The following is a 22673-nucleotide window of genomic DNA, read 5'->3' on the forward strand; positions in this document are numbered from 1 at the left end:
CTATTCATAATAAGAAATCACACACATGTAAAACATGTATTCAACATGCCAGATAGATCAATGGATTTTAATGTTTAACAACAAGAATTCACTGATAGCATTTCAGATTCTATATTGCAACCAGCCTTTAATAAAGTACTACTCTACTGAAGTGTGGTAGTACCAAAGAAGAACATCAGTAATTATCTGAAAGGGCTAGCTGTTAAAATATTCTGCATATTTGTGAGAGGTCAATTTTCTTCAAAGATTTTGAACAAAATAATATATCACAACACATTGAATGCAGAAGCAGATTTAAGAATCCACATGTCTAAGCTAAACATTAAAGAGGTTTACAAAGTTGTAAAAGATAATTTTTTTCTGTTTTTGGAAAAGATAATTATCATAAAAATGCTCTTTGTGTTAACATACAATGAGTTTGTTATTTTTGCTGGGTTCTTAATTTTAATTTCTAACATAGTAAATGTATAGATACAACTTATCTAAACAAAAGCTCTTTAGACTCCTCAGTAATGTTTAAGAGTGGTAAAAAAAGGGGTTTTCAAACTGCAAAGTTGGAAAACTGCTAGCTTAATGTTTGAAGGGCCCATGTGGCTCATTATAAGAAGTAATTGTGGATAGATATTCAGTCATTTTATCCAAATCAGATAAAATCAAAGTTAAATAAATGTATAGTATTGGATTTTTGTTCTTTTTGTGTCCATTTGCAATTTTTAAATTAAAACATTAGTTCTCTTTGTTAAATCAGTGAGTATAATGCTGTCCTGCTAGCTCAGTCATGGGCAAACCAGAAAATGTCATAGATATTTTTCAACTTTTGAAGAGGTAACTTAACATATCTAAAATTACAGGAAAGCATATGAAGGAAGACAGTGTGTAGATCTCTGTCTGGTAATTATGTGTTACATACCTCTCCAAAAATGACTGCTCAGTTTTTGTAAAGATCAAATTAGTTAATATATCTGAAAATATCCTATAGATATATATAAGATTGTATTAATACTAGGTTTCATTTTTTTTTCATTTTCATTAATACTAGGTTTCATTTTGAACAAAACAAAACCTAGGTTTCAAAATTTCATTTTGATTTGAGGAGGGAAAGAAATTAAAGTGAAGGGACACTTATTTCCCTGATATACTCAAGGCTGAGACAGCTTACTCCTTGGATGACCCTATATGGTAATGATGCTTACCCAGTTAATTATTTTTCATAAAGCAGTCATTATGGTATATGCACTTTTGAAGTTAGATATGCAAATACTTATTTCAGATGTTTCACAGTGACATGCAAATGTTGTGTAGTTATATGTTACCATATAAAATGTCTAAAAAATTTTTAAAAAATCTGTTACAACTCGTTTTCTATTAGAATGACATGATCAAAAACATGAACACATGTAGTTGTTAAGGAACAACACTAAACAGATGGTCCAGGAGTACACATAATAGGCTTGCAGTCTGGGTAGAAGAGCATAAAGCCATTAAAACTATCAGATTTCTGTTTCTCATAGATATTAGTCAATGAATAAGTAAAGACATAGTCCTTGGTTATACAAGGACCAAATCTTCGAATGTTAGTGTTAACTAACTTTCTCTTCATCTTTTACCCTAATTTAAAAATTATTATATACAGTGGTAGATAATACTATTGCCTGCTTATTGAAATTAATGCATCTTGTCATATGTAGGTCATTTTATAAAGGTGAAATTGCTTGAGGCCCTCTTTTACTGCCATGTTGCATTTAACTTCTGGCTGGACAGATTTGAACTATATTGCTAGGCTATTTGCCTTTAAAGCATTTCTCAGTTTTCATCTTATAAAAGGAAATGGTTGATCTGGGATTATGTTGGCTTCGAAATAGCTATGTATGATTAGAAAGTTACTTGCTCCCATTTCATATGAGTATCATTCAGTAGCTCGACTTTTATTTTAGAAAAAGGTCTTTCCAAAGATAAATTCTAAAAAACAATGCTTTCAAAAAGAGTTTAATCAAAACTGTATTAATCATGACTCTATATTCTGAATTAATCTTTGTTTAGCATTTTAAGTAGTAGACATGAAGGAAAGACAGAATATTTAGAATATTTAATAGACTGTATTTTCTTTTTAGGGAATTCCGGATTCATACTATGCCCCATTTGTTTAAATTACTGTACTGTGGCTTTTATTGTAAGAATTTTAAAAAGCGCCTTAAAATATAGTCAGGAATGTAGTACTTTCTGTCTTTACATGGAATGCATACCTTTTACAGATGAAATTTATATTGTTGGATTTTCTTAATTTTATTCATAGTCTGATAAATGTTTTATGACTCTGAATCTCTTGCACTGAATCCTACATGTATAATCTCATTAAATGTGCTTCAGTTAAGTAACAGATACAATTACTTATCTTTTTTCCTAGAAGTAAATAAAATGGGTAGTCTTCATGAAACCATTTTTTCCTATGGGTGTCTTTACTCTCTTTAAAAATGTTTTACATAGTTAAAAGATTAGCTAATATTAAAAGGTTCATAGTGGGGGTCCCTGGGTGGCCGTGTGAATTAAGCATCTGCCTTGACTCAGGTCCTCATCTCAGGGTCTTGGAATGGAGCCCCTAGTCCTCTGGCTCCCTGCTCAGCAGGGAGTGTTCCTCCCTATCCCTTTGCCCTCTCCCCACCCAACTAGTACCTGCCTTGCTCACTTGCTCTCTCAAGTAAATAAAATCTCTAAAAAAAAAAAAAAGAAATAAATAAAAGGTTAATAGTGAAAGATGGTGATCCCTGCCCTAACTTACCTCTCAGTTCTGTTTCTTAGAGTAAAAACTTAACTTTTAAAAAGCAATTTCTAATGTCATTTAGCCCCATTTATAGTGATAATGTGCCCACCCTTGTATTTCTTAATTTATCCCTTTTAGAGATACTGTCTCTTGACTTCTGGATAATGGTAGATGAGATTTTAGCTCTTTTTTTTGGCCATTTCTGTATCTTCTTATCCTGCCTTCTAATAAATTTATTACAAGTTTAGTTAAATCAACAATCAGGACTCATATTAAGAGAACTATATAATGTTTTCTGCAGAGCCTAAACTTTTCTTTAAAAAAAAAAACAAACTTTTTTTCTGAAGTTACTTATTTTCTTGGTGTACTTAATTTTCAGTAAGTCTATCCTTAAGGAATCAGCTATCTTTCTTTGGAGTGGAGATTAGGACTTTTCAGAGTTTCATCTGAGGGTAGTCCATAACTCTTACGTAAAAAGATTGCATTCTTGGGGTGAAAGGGCCTGTTTTCCCTGATCCTAACATATGTCATTATGACTCTAACTCAAATTAGGCATGAATCAAATGAGAAACCCAAGCCTTGTAATTGGAAGTTTATTGCTCTCTAGGTCCATGCTTAAAGTGCTTAGCAGTAATCCTGGTCTCCAAAGTCTGAAAAGTTTATGGATAGGCTGTGATGTATTATTCAGTTTGTAAACAAGTAGGAACTATCCAGGTCTGTTTGTATACTAAAATAACTCTCGGTAGGTACAGTGTGGATTAGAAACTAAAACTGAGACTTTGAATACCAAGTATCAGTTTGTTCTACCAAAGAACTGCACTTTTCTATTGGATTTCCAAATGAGTCTACTAGATCATAGAAATCCCCTCAAATCCCATGTACTCAAAGCAAAGATATGTAAACACAAAGCACCACAGTTTTATAAACAGATGCAGGAAACTTTCATTTCCCTATCTTTAATAATCCTGGTTGAATGTGAGGTTAATTTCAGGTGTTAAAGTACTTTTCTGCAAATTTTTCAAAATACTCTCTTGCTTTTCTAAGTTGCATTTTTTTTAAAGATTTTTATTTATTTGACAGAGAGAGATCATGAGTAGGCAGAGAGGCAGGCAGAGAGAGAGAGAGGAGGAAGCAGGCTCCTGCCGAGCAGAGAGCCCGATGCGGGACTCGATCCCAGGACCCTGAGATCATGACCTGAGCCGAAGGCAGCGGCTTAACCCACTGAGCCACCCAGGCACCCTAAGTTGCATTTTTTAATTCTTCCCAGATTGCTAAAATAATTTCTTCTGATATCCCTAGTATATAAAAACTAAACTGTTCTCTTTTTATATTCAAGATTGTCTTGTTTCAAGGACTCTCTGAAAGGCTAAAAATATTAAACTTATAAATAAAATTTTCTTTACAAAAAGTTCTTAAAAGATTTTGAGCAAACCAAAATTCTAAATTCTTAAAACTTGCTAATTCTTAGAAGAGCTTTATACAAAGGAGGCCAAAGGCTTTTCTGTCAACTGAATATAATTTGAAATACCATGTGAGGAATGTTGGGCATAAAAATTTTTAAAAGAACCTTTAAAACTTTAATAAATATATCAACTTAAAGAATGCAGAGAAATGTAGTAACAACTGTCAGGGACAAAGGTAATATTTACATTATAAAATTTGCTAAATTGGAAGTGAAATCACTCGTGTTTATTAGAATATGCATCCACTTCAAAGTATAATCTAGATTATATATTGTCATGTAATAATGGGTTCACATTATAAATTTGTACAGTATATGTGTGTGCATGTGTGTATATTTATTTAAAGATTTTACTTATTCATTTGAGAGACAGAGAACACTAGCAGGGAAGAGGCAGAGGGAGTGGGAGAAGATGACTCCCCTCATGTAGCGCTCAATCCCAGGACCTGGAGATCACGACCTGAGCTGAAGGCAGATGCTTAAACATCTGAGCCACCTAGCACCCCATATATACCTTTAGTAGTAATATTGAAATCTTACTTTTTTTTTTAAATTTTTTTATTTTTTATAAACATGTATTTTTATCCCAGGGGTACAGGTCTGTGAGTCAGCACTCACCAAAGCACATACCCTCCCCAATGTCCATAACCCCACCCCCCCTTCTCCCAACAACCCTCCCCCCCAGCAACCCTCAGTTTGTTTTGTAAGATTAAGAGTCACTTATGGTTTGTCTCCCTCCCAATCCCATCTTGTTTCATTGATTCTTCTCCTTTTTTCTTCTTTAAAAGATTTTATTTATTTGTCACAGAGAGAGCACAAGAAGAGGAGGTAGGGGGCAGGCAGAGCAGGCAGAAGGAGAAGCAGGCTAGAGGGCTCCCTGCCAACCAAGGAGCCTGATGCAAGACTGGATCCTAACACCCTGGGATCATGACCTGAGCCGAAGACAGATGCTTAACTGAGTTAGCCATCCAGGCATCCCAATATTGAAATCTTTCTTTAATACTTGTTGTCAGAATTAAAAGTCTGGGTTTATTAAACTATAAAAGACTTTTTAGGTCTATTATCAGTGTATGACTAGGAGGCAGTCACAGGTGATAGGTAGGTAAGGGGATTCAAATACAGAGCAAGGAAAATAAAAAGAAGAAGGCTAGAGAGAGATTTACTGACTCTCTATGATTACAAGTGAAATTTACATAATTGTAGGTTTACCTAACATTTTTGTTACTATAGTTGTTCTTACTCTCCTCTCCCAATTACAATTATCTGTATACTTTTCTCCACAATGATAGATTGACTAAACTATGCTTTTATACATTAATATGGCCACAGTAGGTACTCAGTGAGTCTTTAACTTACTAAATGTATCAGAGTTGATTATAAAAGACAAGATTTTCCCTTCAGCATTCTGTGTTTTTAACCATGACGTCCTGCCCATGCTGCTGTTTGTTCCTGTTCCACATAATCTGACTTCTGCAATACAGTCTCCTTTTTTTTTTTTTTAAGTAACTGGTTCTGGTTGGTGCTTTTACCTTGGAGGCCCACTTCTCCAGTTATACTCATTTGCCTTGGGCTACTCCTTAATTCCCTTGCACTAAACATAAATCAGTCACAGGTCAGATTGGGCTTGTCTTTCTTACTACTATTATTCCTTGTTCTGTATATCTCAAATTGTAGGTTAGGACTCTGTTATTCAGCTGATCTTTGGGACACGAACCTTCATGGGGAGTCTCTATTCTGGGCTGCCAAATGAGTTGTTAGCTTGGAGAATGTCATCTAATAACTCTTATTAGGAAGCAGCCATTTTTGAAACACTGTGCTTAGTCGATTACTTATTTTTATTTATTCAGACAATGTTGTTAGGATATATACTAATTTTTAGAGATTAAAAATGTGAATAAGGGGGTGCCTGGGTGGTTCAGAGGGTTAAGCCTCTGCCTTCGGCCTGGGTCATGATCTCAGGGTCCTGGGATCGAGCCCCACATTCGGCTCTCTGCTCAGCAGGGAGCCTGCTTCTCCCTCTCTCGTCTACTTGTGATCTCTGTCAAATAAATAAATAAAATCTAAAAAAAAATGTGAATAAGACATGATTTCTGCTGTCCTGGTACTTATAGTCAGGTGAGAAAGTGAGAGGCTTGAAGATAATTAAATATCAGAAGTCCTATGTACCAAAAAGAGGGAATGGTTTTTATACTATTTAATCAGTCTGTACAATTAATGTGAGGATGACTCAGTGTTAGAAGATGTAACAATGTAACTGACTACATTAACATATTAAAGAAGAAGAATCACATGGGAATAGTTGTAAGAAAAATTGGGTAAAATTCAGCACCCATTCAGATATTGAATAAAGAATAGGAGGAAACTTAACTTGAAAGAAGGTGTATATCAAAAAATTACAGCAAACTTTATACATAAAGGGTGAAACATTAAAAGCCATTTTATTAAATTTGAGAACAAGATAAGGACAGCCCTTATCTTCATTATTTGTTGATGCAGTAAGTAAAGAAATAGAAATGAGGTGTCAGATTGGAGAAGAGGAGATAATTGTTATTTGCTGTTGATAAAAGCATTCTTTATACTGGAAAACCAAGAAAATGAACTAAATAAATAAAATTGGAAAGTGGTTAATCACAAGTGAAATCTACAATAGCTACAGTTTTCCTGTTATACACTGTATTGTGACAAAATACACAATATAATAGAAAAATTCATTTCTCCAACAAAAACACAGATAAAAAATTATTTAGAAATATGAGATCTTTGTGGGGAAATTGAAAATTTTACCAATGCAAATATTAGTCTTTTCAAATAATTATTATTGATAAGATCCTAATAATTCTCAATCAGGTTTTTCCTAGAACCTTATAAAGAGCCTAAATTCAGAGAAAAGAACAGTAATCAGGACAATTTAAAAACAAAAGAGAGGGACTTGCACTAGTTGAATTATGATAATAATAAACCTATAGTAATGTTAAAAAGTTCTTAAAGACAGGAATAGAAAATTGGACTAATGGAACACAACAGACTCCAAAAGTAGGCCCACACTTCATGGGGATCTAATATATCGTAGAGATCAATGAGAAATAAGGTCTTTAGTAATTGGTGTTAGGAAAATTGATTATCAATTTGGAAAAACTACAAATTATATTCAAGACAACCTCCAAAAGCACCAACAGACAACTTATGAGAATAAGAAAGTTCAGCAAGGTTTCCAAAGATAAGAGGAATACACAAAAATTGATAGCACTCATATATTAGTAATAACTTATTAGTAAAAATATTTTTAAAATACTACATTCATTCTAATGGTAAAAACTAGGAGGCATTTAATAAGCATATATGTAATATTTCTTGCCAGAGAAAGCTATAAATTAGTTTTGAAGAGCTTCATGATGGATGTGACTCCAAAAGCCCAAGCAACAAAAGCAAAATTAGACAAATGGATTGCATCAAAATAAAAATTTATGCACAGTAAAAGAAACAACAAAATGAAAAGATAATCTACAATTTTTTATCAAAGTAATTATAGTAATAGACTATGATCCATTGAATATTATAGGGAATCATGAGTATGTATTGTTATAAATAAATAAATTGATCAGATTATTGACATAGTTACTAAGTATGTCTTCACAAAATAATAATGACCAAAGAAAAATAACTACCATGGAAGAAATTGGCAGTTACCAGTTTAATCAAGTGATAAAAGGGAGTGTCATCAGTAATGAGACAAAATGAAATCTTGCACCATCTCTTAGGATGTACTGAAAAGAGCACAATATCTCTTCTGTGTTTTTGCTGTTAAAGATACATAACCTGAACTTCATTATGAGTCAGACACAGTCTAATTAGTTAAACTCAAGTGAAGGACATTCTATGAATAACTGGTTTAACCTTTTAAAATGCCTAGGTCATGAAATTCAAGGAAAGACAGAAGCTGTTCCAAAATGAAAGAAAGTAAAGATGAAAATTCACACTACTGAATGACAAGTGTGATTCTGAATTAGATCCTTTTCTTATAAAGGATATCCATTCATTATCTGGGAATAACAGACTTGAGTGCGTTCTAAAGATTGGATGATAGAAAAATATTATTGTTAATTTACTGATTTTAATAATTGTATGTGTAGAACATAAGCACCAAAATTTGGGGAGGGGGGTATTGGATATCAGGACAGCAACTTACTCTCAAGAGGTTTGGAAAAAAGTCTACTTGTCCATGCAATTTTTCTGTAAGTTGATATTGCCCCATAAATCACTTAAACTCCATTCTTTTCAGCTGGTTTATTTTTTTCCCCCTCTGTTTTAGATTTTTTTTTTATTGTTATGTCTTCAAGTTCACTAATCTTTTGTTAAACAGTTTCCTATCTACTGTTAAGCCCATGCAGTGAATTTATCATTTCAGATATGTAATTTTTAGCTTTAGAAGTTCCATTTGGGTTTTTTTTTAAAACAGTTTCCTTTTCTCCTCACATAATGCTCATGTTTTCTTTTAAGTCCTTTACTGTATGGTTGACCCTTAAATAACAGGTCTGAACTGCATGGATCCACTTACACAGAAATATTTGTAATAACTACAGTACAGCACTATAAATATATTTTTCTCTTATAATTTTCTTAATTTTTTCTCTACTTTGTTATAAGAATGCAGTATATATACATATAAAAATATGTATCAGTAGACTTTATGTTATTGGTAAAGCTCTGAGCAACAGTAAGCTATTAGTAGTTAAGTTTTGGGAAAATCAAAACTTCTTTGTAGATTTCTGGCTGTGCAAGTGGTCAGCACTTCTAATCCCTTGTCATTCAAGGGGTCGCTATATTTATAATGGCTTTTTATATGTTCTTGTCTGCTCTTCCCATGATCTCTTTCATTTCTGGGTCTGTTTCTTTTACCTTGCATTTTTCTTTCCTGGTCACAAATCACTTTTTTTTTCACCCCCCTTCTTTATATGTCTAGTAATTTTTGATTTTATAGTGGACATTTTGGTTATTACATTATGATGTGTCTGGGTCTTATCCTCTCAGGAGTGATGAATTTTGTTTTGGCATGTTGTCAAGTTGCTTGTAATTAACTTGATCCTTTGAAGGCTTATTTTGAAAGCTTTTGGGGGGAGGTTCTGGGATAGTTTTTACTCAACTGCTAGATTATTCCTACTTCTAAGATAATTTTCTGAGGTTTCTCTACTAAATGCTCTGGGTGTTTGTAAAGGTCTCTTTTACACTCTGGCTGGTCAGAACTTGAATATCTTTTTGTACTTTGTGAGCTTTGGTTGTTATTTAGCTTATAGCATTTCTGTGGTTGTCCTCTCCTCAGTCTTGTAAAATTTAGGGGTACATATGCCCAACTTCATATTTAGCCAAAATCTTCACTGTAAATAGTTGGAGCTCTCTTATATATTAGGATAGTTTCCTATCTCCAGTATTCTTTTCTGAAAATTTTAGTTACTTCAGTTTCCTTGAACTCTAAGTTTTGGGTACTTAAGTTCAGTGAGGCTTGGGCTACCCCTCCCAATACCTCATTCTGGAAAATGCCTTTGCTTCACTAAAGAGAACCTTTTGAGGGATTATAACATTACATTCTCTGCTGTCCAAAGTCTGAAACTGTTACTTCATGTTTTGTACAGTTTTCTATCTTTTTATGGCAAGAGGGCAAATTTGATGCTAGCTATTCCTACTTGATATTTTAACTTACTTTTGTTGTATTATTTTCTCATTCAGTGTTGTGAGCAATCTCACTGAATATGGCTGAACTGATGCAGTGTTGGGGATTGACTGTGTGAGTTTGGTCATATGACAAAGGATCAATATGTTGGGAATTCTGGCAAAAGAATAGTTGAAGTAAAGCAATAATTCTCAGAGTATGGTTTGAGGATCCTCGCAGGGTTCCATAGGGTCTTTCTACTTCTAAGTACATATCCTGGTAAGGCTAAATTTTCTTCATGTACATGAACCAAAATACCACAAACAATAGATGAATGCAGAAACAAAGATGAGCAAGCCTGTTTTTCAAGTTTAAACTAGACATTAAAGTGATGTGTAAAAATAGTAAAACAATGCTACTCCTCTCACTAATCTTTTTATTTGATATTTTTAAACATGTAATTTATTATTTTTAAAAATGAGTTAATAAGTAAAGAGCTGTGAAATCTTCTCAGTTTTAAATTCTGTTACAATAAATACAGCCACAAAAATAAAAGTTTGGGGCCTAAAAGTTTGAGAATTTTTAAATTAAAGCACCATACAGTCTGATCTGTCTGGGGAAGGAACTGAAGGCATTAGGGGTATAAAGTATAAAGGCATTAGGTAAAAAAGGGAAGGGTTAAGGAATGAGAGGTTCTATTGAGTTCCTCTTCTCTATTGTATAGGTATCAATTTCTTTACTTCTCTACATTCTTGTGTGGAGGTGTAGCAGTTAAAGTCATAATCAGGAGACAGTACTGTGTCCCAACAACTGCTGAGATTTTTGCTTTATGATACTATGCGTTCAGCCCTTGCATAAGGAATCCTGATTTCACGTTTGCCATTTCACTTGGCCATGTCCTTCTCCAGCCTGGCCACTTTCCCCTAGTATGGAACTAGCTTGTACGTGCTTATGTTCTGTCATCAACATCCCTTCTGTTCTAGTGCCACCACTTGTACTTGGATTTCCTGTTCTTCTTAAAAAGAACATAAATGAGTATTTGTCCTGGTTTATTATCAAATGTTTTCAACGTCCATTTGTATGTTGAAAATGGCAGGATCTCCTTTGTCATGGCTGAATAATAACTCTAATACATGTGTATAAATATATATGGTATGTATCTCACATTTTTTTTGTGCATTTATCTGTTGATAGACGGTTGTTTCTCTGAGTTCGCTATTGTAAATAATATTGCAGTGAATTGCAGGTATCTTTTTGAGATCCTGCTTTCACTTCCTTTGGCTTATATATTGTGAAATTGGGTTGCTGGATCATATGGTAGCTCTGTTTTTAATTTTTTGATGAATCTCTACAGTGGTTGCAACAAATTACATTCCTAATAATAGTGCAGAAGAGTTCCTTTTCTCCACATCCTTGCCAACATTTGTTATCTCTTATGTTTTTGATGTTTTGCTGTTGCTCTTTTAACAGATGTGAGGGTAATGAATTTGATTGGCATTTTTTTGAGTAGTGATGTTAAGTACCTTTTCATGTACCTATTGGCCATTTGTAGATCTTTTTTTAGAAAATATTCAGTTCCTCTGCCCATTTTAATATTAGTTTGGTTTTTGCTGTCAAGTTGTATGAGTTTTTTATATATTTTGGGTATTAACCCTTTATCAGATATATGATTTGAAAATATTTTCTTCCATTCCATACGTTGCCTTTTCATTTTGTTGATGGTTTTCTTGGCTGTGCAGAAGCTTTTTAGTTTTATGTAGTTAACACTCATTTTTTTTCTTTTTGTTTATATTGTTTTTGTTTTTGGTGTCATTGAATTTCACATTCTTTTTTTTTTTTTTTAAAGATTTTATTTATTTACTTGAGAGAGAGACAGTGAGAGAGAGCATGAACGAGGAGAAGGTCAGAGAGAGAAGCAGACTCCCCATGGAGCTCGGAGCCCGATGCGGGACTCGATCCCGGGACTCCAGGATCATGACCTGAGCCGAAGGCAGTCGTCCAACCAACTGAGCCACCCAGGCGTCCCTTTTTTTTTTTTTTTTTTTTTAAGATTTTATTTATTTATTTGACAGAGAGAGATCACAAGTAGGCAGAGAGGCAGGCAGAGAGAGAGAGAGAGGAGGAAGCAGGCTCCCTGCTGAGCAGAGAGCCTGATGCGGGACTCGATCCCACCCAGGCGCCCTGAATTTCACTTTCTTAACCATGGTCTGTTTTTCCTCAGTTTCTGCTACCTCAGAATCATTCAACCATTTGCTTTCATTGAATCTGTAAAGTTTACCCAAGATTAAAGTATTAACCCATGTTATAACTGCATTCTTTAATTCCTGTGTTACAGTGCCTGCTCAAATATAGTCCCCATTATTCAGTGAGAAGATAGAGCATTTCTTGATTATTAACTCATATTTTACATTCTTGATTTAAATAGATTTATTTTGGGTGATGGAAATAAATATATTCAAAGGAAGTAGGAGGTTATTCATCCCAGGAAGGTAGAGAAACAAAATGAGAATGAAGAGCAATATCTGACTTATGTTTCAAATTTACTTTGCCATTGTCCTAAAAATATCAAATGCATTTATATTAATTAGAAGCATAGAACACATGTCAAAAAAATCATCTTCATTTTGGATTGTCTCTTTAATGCATGTGGACACGCAATTTTTTAAAGGAAAAATGTATTTTATGGTTCTTTTCAGTCATCTGTAGGGTGATAGGTATATTTCAATATAATTTTAGTTTAAACCATCTTTTTTAAATTTCTTACAGTAATCCTAAATCGGAGAGTCAGAGAGTAAATAAAAAAGTCAACAATGATGCCTCACTTAGAATTCATAATCTTTCCATTTTGGTGAGACAGATAAAATTTTATTACCAGGTAAGTGATCCTTTTTAAAAAATTTATTTAGTATTTTAATAAATGCCTGTGTATTCACATTTTTCTGTAATAACAAAAGGTGAGTATCATCAACTAACATATACTAAATGCTTATTATGTGCCAGATACTGGTTTATTTGCTGGAAGTAGAGCAATATTGATATAATTTATTTCATATGTAATATTAAAGATACAAGCAAGCACTTTAAAATTATGTAATTTTTAAAAATAATTATTCTATTTTATGAATTTTTAAAACCAGTTCACACTTTCTGAGAGCTTTATAATAATGCAACAATTTATTAAGCTACTTGAATTATGTCTTTGAAACATACACATTTTATGGTGAGCACTCTGGACTCTGAAACTTATACTTTTTATTGTCCCTTTTAAAACAAATTGGACGCATATTTCAGAGTTTAAGTATGAGCATTCTTCAGGCTATCACTATACCTCTAGGAATCACTATAGCTGCATCACACAAATTTTGGTATGTTGTATTTTTTTTAAATGTTTATTTTTGTGTATTTTCTCATTTTTGTTGTGGTTTCTTATTCCACTTGAGTTATTTAAAATAAGTATTTTTCAAGCAGACTTCTTTTGGTTTTTATTTTTGTTTAAAGAATATGGTTGGTATGATGCTAATTTTTTGACAATTGTTAATAATTACTTGGCTTGGCCTATTATGTCTTCACTTTTTATTAAGATTTGATCTGCGCTTCAAAAAGATAGGTACTGTCCAGTTGTTTGGGTACAGAGTCAGAGCAAACATGTTTGTTAATTGCATTTTTCAACCTTCTGTGGCCTGTTTAATTTTCTCTTGATGTCTCACTTACTCAGAAAGGTAAAGTTGGATTCTCCCATGATGGTAGATTTGTCAAGTTTGCCTTTATCCACTTGAGAGTTATGTGACTAAATGCAAATGAGTTTTGAATTTTTTAATTATTATGGAAAATTATATCATTTATAAGTACTTGTTTCCACATATTTTTTTCTAATGGTTTAAATCTTTATCACCCTCCTTCTGTTTTTTTAAAGGCCACTCTCAAAATTATGCATTCAATTTTTACGATAGCAAAGGCCAAAATTAATATCTTTACTCTTATGGAATAGCACGATGATCTTAGAAGACTTTAACTCCAGTTCTCCTTTATGATTTTTTTTAAGCCCTTCTTGTCTTTTTTGTTCTTTTTTAAAAACCCCATAAATTAGATATTAAAATTACTGTTAAATAAATAGAATCAGTGTTCCTTTAGATCAAGTTATGTATTTTCCTCCCCCCTGCTCCATAATTTTCTTTTGTATCTCAGAATTGTTTTTGGTATCATTTTCTTATGAAGTATATCCTTCAAATGTTTATTTAGAGAGGGCTTTTTGAAGGTAAAATTTCTGTGTTTATTTGTCTGAGAATGCCTTTATTTCACCCTTATTCTGAAAGATAGTTTTATTGGGTATGCAGTTCTTTGTTAACAATTATTTTTCTCTCAGTGTTTTGCAGACTTTATTCTCCTCTCTTGGGATTCCTTTTTGTTCTGGAGAAGTCAGCCATAAGTCTAATTTTTGTTCTTAGGTTAAACTGTCCTTTTTCTCTCTTGATTGCTAATACTCTCTTCTGAAATCTCTCTCCTATTCTGTTTTTCAGATATTACTATTACATGTTAATTAGACTTTCTCATTCTATCCCCCATGTTTGTTAAACTTTCTTTTACCTTATCAGTCTTGTGCTGCATTCTGAGTATTTTTTTGAGATCTGTCTCTCCAGTTTGCTAATTTGCCTCTTATGTGTCAGATCTTCTGTTTAACCCACTGATTAACTTTTGACTCAGTAATTATATCTTTCTTTTTTTTTTTTTAAAGATTTTATTTATTTATTTGACAGACAGAGTTCTCAAGTAGGCAGAGAGGCAGACAGAGAGAGGGTGGAAGCAGGCTCCCTGCTGAGCAGAGAGCCCGATGTGGGGTTCGATCCCAGACCCTGAGACTGTGACCTGAGCCGAAGGCAGAGGCTTAACCCTCTGAGCCACCCAGGCGACCCTATATCTTTCTTTTGGAGAAGGTCTGTTTGATTCTTTTTATCTTTGCTTTTTTGTTTTATTATTCTTTTAATTCTGTTATTTCTTTGGAAATTAAAACTCTTTTTTTGTTTTGTTTTTTTTGTTATTGTTTTTGTTTTATGCCTGATAATTCCAAAATCTGAAGTCAGATCTGTGGTGATCTGAAATACTTTTTGTTTTTAGCTTGCTATTTCTCATGGTTGTGGTAGTAGCAGTGGCAGTGGTGTGTGTGTGTGTGTGTGTGTGTGTGTGTTTTGACCTTATTTTGGGTGGGAGGGGATTTATCTGTGGGAATACTATGTGTCTGGGCCAAGGATTATTGCTCCAGAGAGGATTTGTTTCTTTTGTGCAACCAGCCCAGAACCACTTTATTTTAAGTAGCTCCATATTATTTTAGAAGTGATACTTGTATACTGTAGAAATGTAGAAAAAATGAGAAAATACAAACATAGTTCCAGTGCCTGGAGATTATCACTATTAGCATCTGAATATATGTGTTTCTGAATCTCTTTCTCTGCATTTATAGGTAGGTATATTATGGATTTATGTGTTTGTATTTTTTTCTGAGCTGGTAGTACATTATTGCAAATCTTTAGGGAAATAACCTTCCTTAGTCTCTACCAAAGACCAAGAAAAACATCTTCTTTCTTGTCTTCCTTTGTAGGGTTCAGTTTTTTGTTTTCTTTTTTATCTTTTAACTGAGAATTATCTTTTTATTTATTTATTTTTTTAGTTCAGTCATTCAAAAATAATTTTTTTTTAATTTTTTATTTTTGATAAACATATATTTTTATCCCCAGGGGTACAGGTCTGTGAATCACCAGGTTTACACACTTCACAGCACTCACCAAATCACATACCCTCCCCAATGTCCATAATCCCACCCCCTTCTCCCAAACCCCCTGCCCCCGGCAACCCTCAGTTTGTTTTGTGAGATTAAGAGTCACTTATGGTTTGTCTCCCTCCCAATCCCATCTTGTTTCATTTATTCTTCTTCTATCCACTTAAGCCTCCATGTTGTATCACCACTTCTTCATATCAGGGAGATCATATGATAGTTGTCTTTCTCTGCTTGACTTATTTCGCTAAGCATGATACGCTCTAGTTCCATCCACGTCAGATGAATGGATCAAGAAGATGTGGTATATATACACAATGGAATACTATGCAGCCATCAAAAGAAATCAAAAATAATTTTTTAAAAATTATCCAGGATTTTTGGATTCCTTCCTTCCTTCTAATATCTAATACTCCTTGTTCCCAGAAATAAGTCTATGCTAGACTTTTTATAAACTTTTTGTATTACTTGCCAGTATTCCAGCTGTTATCTTCCTCAAGTTGATTTGAGTAAATAAGACTTCTATTTTGTCTTTTAATCTGTTTCATATCAGTATTTTTAGATTTGAAACAAATGAGTAAATTAAGTGATACAGTGACTTATTTTGATAGTCATCAATTTTGTTCTTACTAAAACAATGCTAGATTTTTGGTTTCATATTATCTTTAGGGAGATGGAGGTTTGCCTTGAAAATTTCAGTGAGATTCCTTGGAGGGCAAAAGGATTTCTGCATCAGAATCTTAAATTAGTTGTCAGTGCAACCTAATTTTGTATTGTATACTATTGCTTTTTTTTTAAACAGCTTTCTTGAGATACAGTTCATATACTGTATAATTAGCTCATCTAAAATTTCCAATTCAGTGGTTTTTAGTATATTTAGACAGTTGTGCTGGCATCAGTACAACCAGTTTTAGAATAATTTTGTCACCCTCCAAAAAAAACCCTGTTACTCCTATTTTCCCTACCCTGCACACACACACCACCACCACCACACTACCACTACCTCAGTGTTAGGCAATTGCTAAAATTTATTTTTGTCTTCATAGATTTGCCTCTTCTAGACATTTCTTAAAAATGGTATTGTATACTTTGTGGTCTTTTGTTACTGACTTCTCTTACCTGCATAGATTTCAAGGTTCATTCATGTTGTAACATGTAGAACTATTTTTTATGAAACTACTGTTGTCTTGTTTTTTTTTTGTCTTCCTCCTGCCTAAAGCCAGGTGTTGAAATTACCTTTTATTAATCATGTTAATCTAATGATGCTGTAGTCATCAAGAAATTTGGGGAGGAGCAAATTGTGAAATTCATCAGTTCAACATTTTCGATAAGTGGTTCTCAATGGAGGGTGTTTTTATCCCCTTGGGGACATTTGGCAGTGATAAGAAGCATTTTCACACACAGGAATACTACTGGTATAAAGTGGGTAGAAGCCAGGAAAGCAGTTTAGTATTTTCTGATGCATGGCACAGTTTCCTAAGAAAGGAATCATCCAGTCCAAAATGTTAATAGTGCCAAAACTGAGAAGTCTAAATGCTTATAATGCCAGGTGATTTTAGTAATAACATTTTTGACTTGTGTTGAGTTATCACCATTTTTTTAAACACATCTGTAAATATTTCATTAACATTTGCGGGGTGACCAGTTATACCCTTTTCTTTTCATTAATGGAAGTTTGAATACCAGTGGACTACCTTAGGGCTAGAAGTGATTGAGTATCTTAACATTTTGTCACTATTGTTTCAAATATTTAAGACATAAAATATTCTGAAGGTTGAAATTCTCCATGTATCAATTCCTTGTGTTTTTCCTTTAGTACCAGTTTACAAAACCATTTCTGCCATCAACCCAGTGTTTCATATTCTTAGATAAAATGTTTCTGAGACACTTCTTTTTTTTATTATTTTATTTATTTATCTGATAGAGACACAGAGAGAGAGGGAACATAAGCCATAAGCAGGTGGAGTGGGAGAGGGAGAAGAAGGCTTCCTGCAGAGCAGGGAGCCCAAAGCAGAGCTGAGCCAAAGGCAGATGCTTAACAACTGAGCCACCCAGACACCCCACACTCCCTGCCCCTGTCAAGACACTTCTGAAGTATCTTCAGGAATAGATCAACTGTCTTATTTACACAGTTACTTGACATACTAAATTTTTTCCCTCATATATGTCAACCAAGACACTCCTGGCCTTGTTTATTATAAGACAGATTTCAAGTTAAGGTCTAAATCAGTGCAGTTCTTGTCACCTGTTAAATTACCTATCTGTTGAAAAGATCAGACTTTTCTCCCAAATTTATTTAAACTATTAAACATATATTTTATATATCATACATTCCTCAGAAAAAGTACTGAGGTAAAATATTTTAGCACATTATGGTGGTTCTGATTCACAAAAGGAAAGTGAATTTGGGTGAGTTAAAATTCACAAGTCTGTGTCTTGGTAAGAATTAGGGTCATCTTGCAGAAATGATTCCTAGGGAGAAAAAAAAAGTGACAGATAATCTTGAGATGATTGTGAGTGGAAGGAATTATTTTATTTTATCTTTTCAGTAATGATAGGTAAATTTAAGTGCCCATATTCTTCCTTTTTTTCATTTTATTGATTTAGAACATGTAAAAGCTCAGTAAAAATTGTAATGTCATGCAGTTTCCCTCTGTTCTGTTACTTGTAAATTGAATGCCAGGGCATTGGGGCTACAGTGGTGAACACAACAAACCATGTCCCTGTTCTTACAGAACTTATGGTTATATTAGAGGGATAATAGATGAGTAAATAACTATATAAATAATTTTGATTGTGATAAATAAGAAGAATGAAGGAGTAATGTACGAGGTCTTGAGAGAAATAACTGGTTATGATGAGATTAAGTGAAGTTGATTTGATATACTTGTTCATGTTTAAGTGGCAGCTCAGACCTTTTCAGATAATCACTTGATCCATATACAGCAAGCATTTCTTTTTGTCTTGCCAATAAATACTGGAAAATTTTCAAGTCAGAAGTAAGGAAGTTATAGCTATTATGTATAACTACCTAGTCTCTGGATTTTTTAAAGTTATTTTTATTCCTGTGAATAAAAGTTAGTGAATTTGATTATCAGAGACACAATTTACAAGTAAAAATCTTAGTCCATTTTTAGAATTCTGTCAGCAGCTAGTGATTGCCTTGACTACTCTGGCTGCAGTTTATTTATTTATTTATTAGGATTTTATTTATTTATTTGACAGAGATCACAAGTAGGCAGAAAGGCAGGCAGAGAGAGAGAGGGGGAAGCAGGCTCCCTGCTGAGCAGAGAGCCCAGTGCAGGGCTCGATCCCAGGACCCTGGGATTGTGACCTGAGCTGAAGGCAGAGGCTTTAACCCACTGAGCCACCCAGGCATTCCTGGCTACAGTTTAAATAAGTACTAAAAGAAGTAAGATGGTTTTCAACCACCATTAAAATAATAAGCTGAATCATTTGAGGCTCAGAAAGAAAATAACACTTTCTATTAGGAAATTTAAATTTATTAGGACATTTTTGCATGGTTGATGTCATTAATATTAAAAACAAAATGGTCTTATACCATTAATCTGGTTGGCAGAGAAAACTGGTACTTTTTAAAGATTTTTGTTTAACATCTGTTATAAGCAACATGTGGATTATTAAAATTTGTAAAACCTAGTAGCCAAAGAAATGGACCTTTTGTTTTATATACAATGCATACTTTATTTTCCATCATATTTTTGACACTTTGGTCAGATGTTCTTTCTTTTTAATGCTATCCATTTACTTTTTTCTGTAGACTAAAATATGATAAAATAAGTCACTTTTTTTTTTTTAAAGAGAGAGGGAGTTGGGGGTTACAGAAGTAGAGGGAGAGAGAGAATCTTAAGCGGGCTCCTTGCCCAGCACCGAGCCCGATGTAGGGCTCTGTCTTATAACGTGAGATCATAACCTGAGCCGAAATCAAGAGTCAGACACTTAACTGACTGAGCCACCCATGTGCCCCTTTAATGCTTTTCCCTAGTAAAATAAATAAAAGGACAAACACAAATATTATGATAAATGTAATTATGTTTGAATTTTTAAAATAGGTTGTAAGAGTCCTAAAGAAGACACTCTTATATTTTAGAAATCTTTGAAACTTATATTTAGTACTATAGTAATGTGCAGTTTTAGTAACAGCATTTTGTTTAGTGTGTGACTCAAGAAAGAGAGATGAGCCTAGACCTTGGCTGGAAGTGTTTAACTTGTTACTGTGCAAGTAGTTTATGGATAACTTAGAGGAAGTCTGGCACAAACATGAAATAGTCTTTCTTGCAGTGCTTTGGCAACTGAACTTTAGTTCACAGAAACTTCTATATCAGGAAAAAAAGTTGTTAGATGATCAACTAAAAATACAGTTAATATACCATTTTTTAATAGAAAAGTTATAAGAAGTCAACAAAAAGTAATGGGAATAACATTACTTGTATCTATCAGAGCACCTCTACTGTTATTTTCCTATTAACATAATTTCTGCCAGTTCTTTCTTGTTTGGTATTTTTTTTTTAATTTTTTATTTTTTATAAACATATATTTTTATCCCCAGGGGTACAGGTCTGTGAATCACCAGGTTTACACACTTCACAGCACTCACCAATCTTTCTAGATTGTTTTCACATGAAGATAGAATTTCTCCCTGTTCCTGTGAAACTTCGTTTAAATGGTCCTGAAAATTCTCAGATTCTCTGTATTTGCATACTGTGTGCCTTTAAAAATTGCAACCTTCTTATCTCTACCTCCAGTAATCTTTTCATTCCATGCTTTATTATTTTTATACTTAGCATGGATCATCAAAACCATTTATTTACTTTTCTTCGCTCTACCCCCGCTAAAATGTAAATTCCATGAGAACATGGATTTTTGTTCATTGCTTTATTTCCAGTGTAGTACAATGCCTGGCAAATTATAAACACACAGTAAGTACGTACAGAATGAATAGCTTCCCTGATTTTTAAAAAATTTTGTTTATTTATTTGAGAGCGAGAGAAAGCACACAAGTTAGGGGGTGGGATGGACGCAGGCAGAAGGAGAAGCTCCAGCTGAGCCAGGAGCCTGGTGAGGGCTATGATCCCAGGACCCTGGGATCTTGACCTGAGCCGAAGGCAGACGCTTAACTAACTGAGCCACTCAGAGTTCCAGCCCTGATTTTCTTATAACTTTCTCGGCTCTTTCAGTTGTATTGCTAAAATTCTTTCTCCATACATTTTTTATATGTTTCTTATCACTTTTCTAACAAAGTATCTTTACTAGTTCATATGCATATATATTATCATCTTTAACCCTTCAATTTATTAGTTCCTCCTACTTAAGGTTATATTTATCTTGGGCTCAAAATGTATTATTTTTCCATTTCTTTAGCACCTTCAGTATAAGCATCTTTAGAACAAGGTGAAGTCTGGGAAATCCGAGGATATATAATAGAGCTTTAGCAATAGCCATCAGGTTTTTTTTAGCCTCTGGTATTTTTTATGTCGTCTATATTTTCAATGTTACTTGTTAGATTAGAATAGGGAAATAGGAAATTTTACAAAAATGTAACCAGAATCCTCTGAAGAACCCACAGAATTAAATAGAGGTTGTAAAATAATTTTTTAAAATTTGTGTGGTTTTTAGCTGCCTTGCCTAATATTAGTACTTTCAGACATAAAAACTTAATACTTAGAAATAAAGTAAAAGTAGAGTAGAAAGTAGATTTTCTCCTATTAACTAATATTTCATAAACTTATTTTTAAAAAACTATACTTTTGTTTTATTTTTTACCCTTTCCAACAAAATTCACATACATAGTAAGTCATGGAACCTTCATTTAAGCCTAGGCATTTGGACTGGCTTCCTCCAGAGTATGCTATGCTAGGTATCAGATTCTACTATACTAAGGTACATTTTTAGATACATGGAGATAATTTTAAATTTAACAGTTTTCTGTAGCAGTTGTGTCATCCAAATATAATAGAATTTCACAGTGTGTAAGTGAAACACATGAGGTCATTGATGATACCATATGATTAAAAAAATCTATGAGATTGCATTTGTCTTTTGCAAAGAGACTGAGTTAGCATTGAGGCATGGAGTAACAGAGTAGGCAGAGAATGGGGAGCCAACTGAGGAAAAGAGTAGAGGAACAAGGTAGTGACCATATTGAAGATTACTGTTCACCTGGACAGTTTCATTATAACAGTGTATCAACATAGAATGTTACATGGTAAATCAGTATAATAAATTGCCTTGAAGAGTTGGTGTTTTCTAGTATGATTTATCAGTTTTCGCTCATGTTATTTAAAAATAAGTATAAATGAGAATTAATCCTTTATCCTGAAGTTGAAATAAAGCTTTTTTCTAATAATTCAGGATCTCTTAAAATTTAATGCCTCCTTTTATGATACTGAATTTGAATGTTCTTTGTTCTGACTATTCGCTAAATGGGATAGAGACAAAATAGTGATTGCTTTTTTTATACATCTCTTATTTATGGTTTTAATGTACAATGATAGTCCTGATAATTTTGCTTCAAGGCAAGGAAACTAAAAACTATAATTAGAAATTTATTCCCTTAAGTCCATTTAGCTGTTACCTACTTGCTAATAGCGTATTCCATCTTGAGGTAACTTGCTTTGAACTGGAAAATTCATTTATTAAAAAACCAGACTTGGTCTCACTCAGTCTTTGGAGTAAATGATTTTAGCAGTTTTTTACACTTACTTATTTAATCAGATACACATACAGAGTATATACTTTTTTTTTAAATGTATGCATGTTTTTGGTAATAGTTTTTTAAAGGGCTAGTAAATATAACACTGAAGAAAATGTTTTGGAACTTTCTCATACATATCTATAAAGAGTTAAAGATAAAAGATTAATTCTAATGAGCCTCTGGTACATGTCACATACTGCTTATGGGAAAATGCTTTTTTAAAGATTTTATTTGAGAGAGAGAGAGCATGAGCATGAGCGCAAGCAGGGCAGAGGGAAAGGGAGAAACAGATTCCTCACTGAGCAGGGGAGGGAGAAGCAGAATCCC

At 33.5% G+C, this 22673-nt stretch overlaps 1 protein-coding gene across 8 annotated transcripts in view; it reads left to right on the forward strand.

The window, feature by feature from the left end:
- The window catches only part of CCDC88A (coiled-coil domain containing 88A), a 125450-nt gene that overhangs the window by 18081 nt on the left and 84696 nt on the right, over positions 1-22673 (forward strand). For all 8 annotated transcript variants that reach the window (XM_059406057.1, XM_059406058.1, XM_059406059.1 and 5 more), the window contains exon 3: positions 12631-12739. In XM_059406057.1, coding sequence (XP_059262040.1) covers positions 12631-12739 — 109 coding nt within the window. The remainder of the gene's footprint in view (positions 1-12630; positions 12740-22673) is intronic.

Source organism: Mustela nigripes, chromosome 7, assembly GCF_022355385.1.
Source record: "Mustela nigripes isolate SB6536 chromosome 7, MUSNIG.SB6536, whole genome shotgun sequence".
Classification (NCBI taxonomy): domain Eukaryota; kingdom Metazoa; phylum Chordata; class Mammalia; order Carnivora; family Mustelidae; genus Mustela; species Mustela nigripes.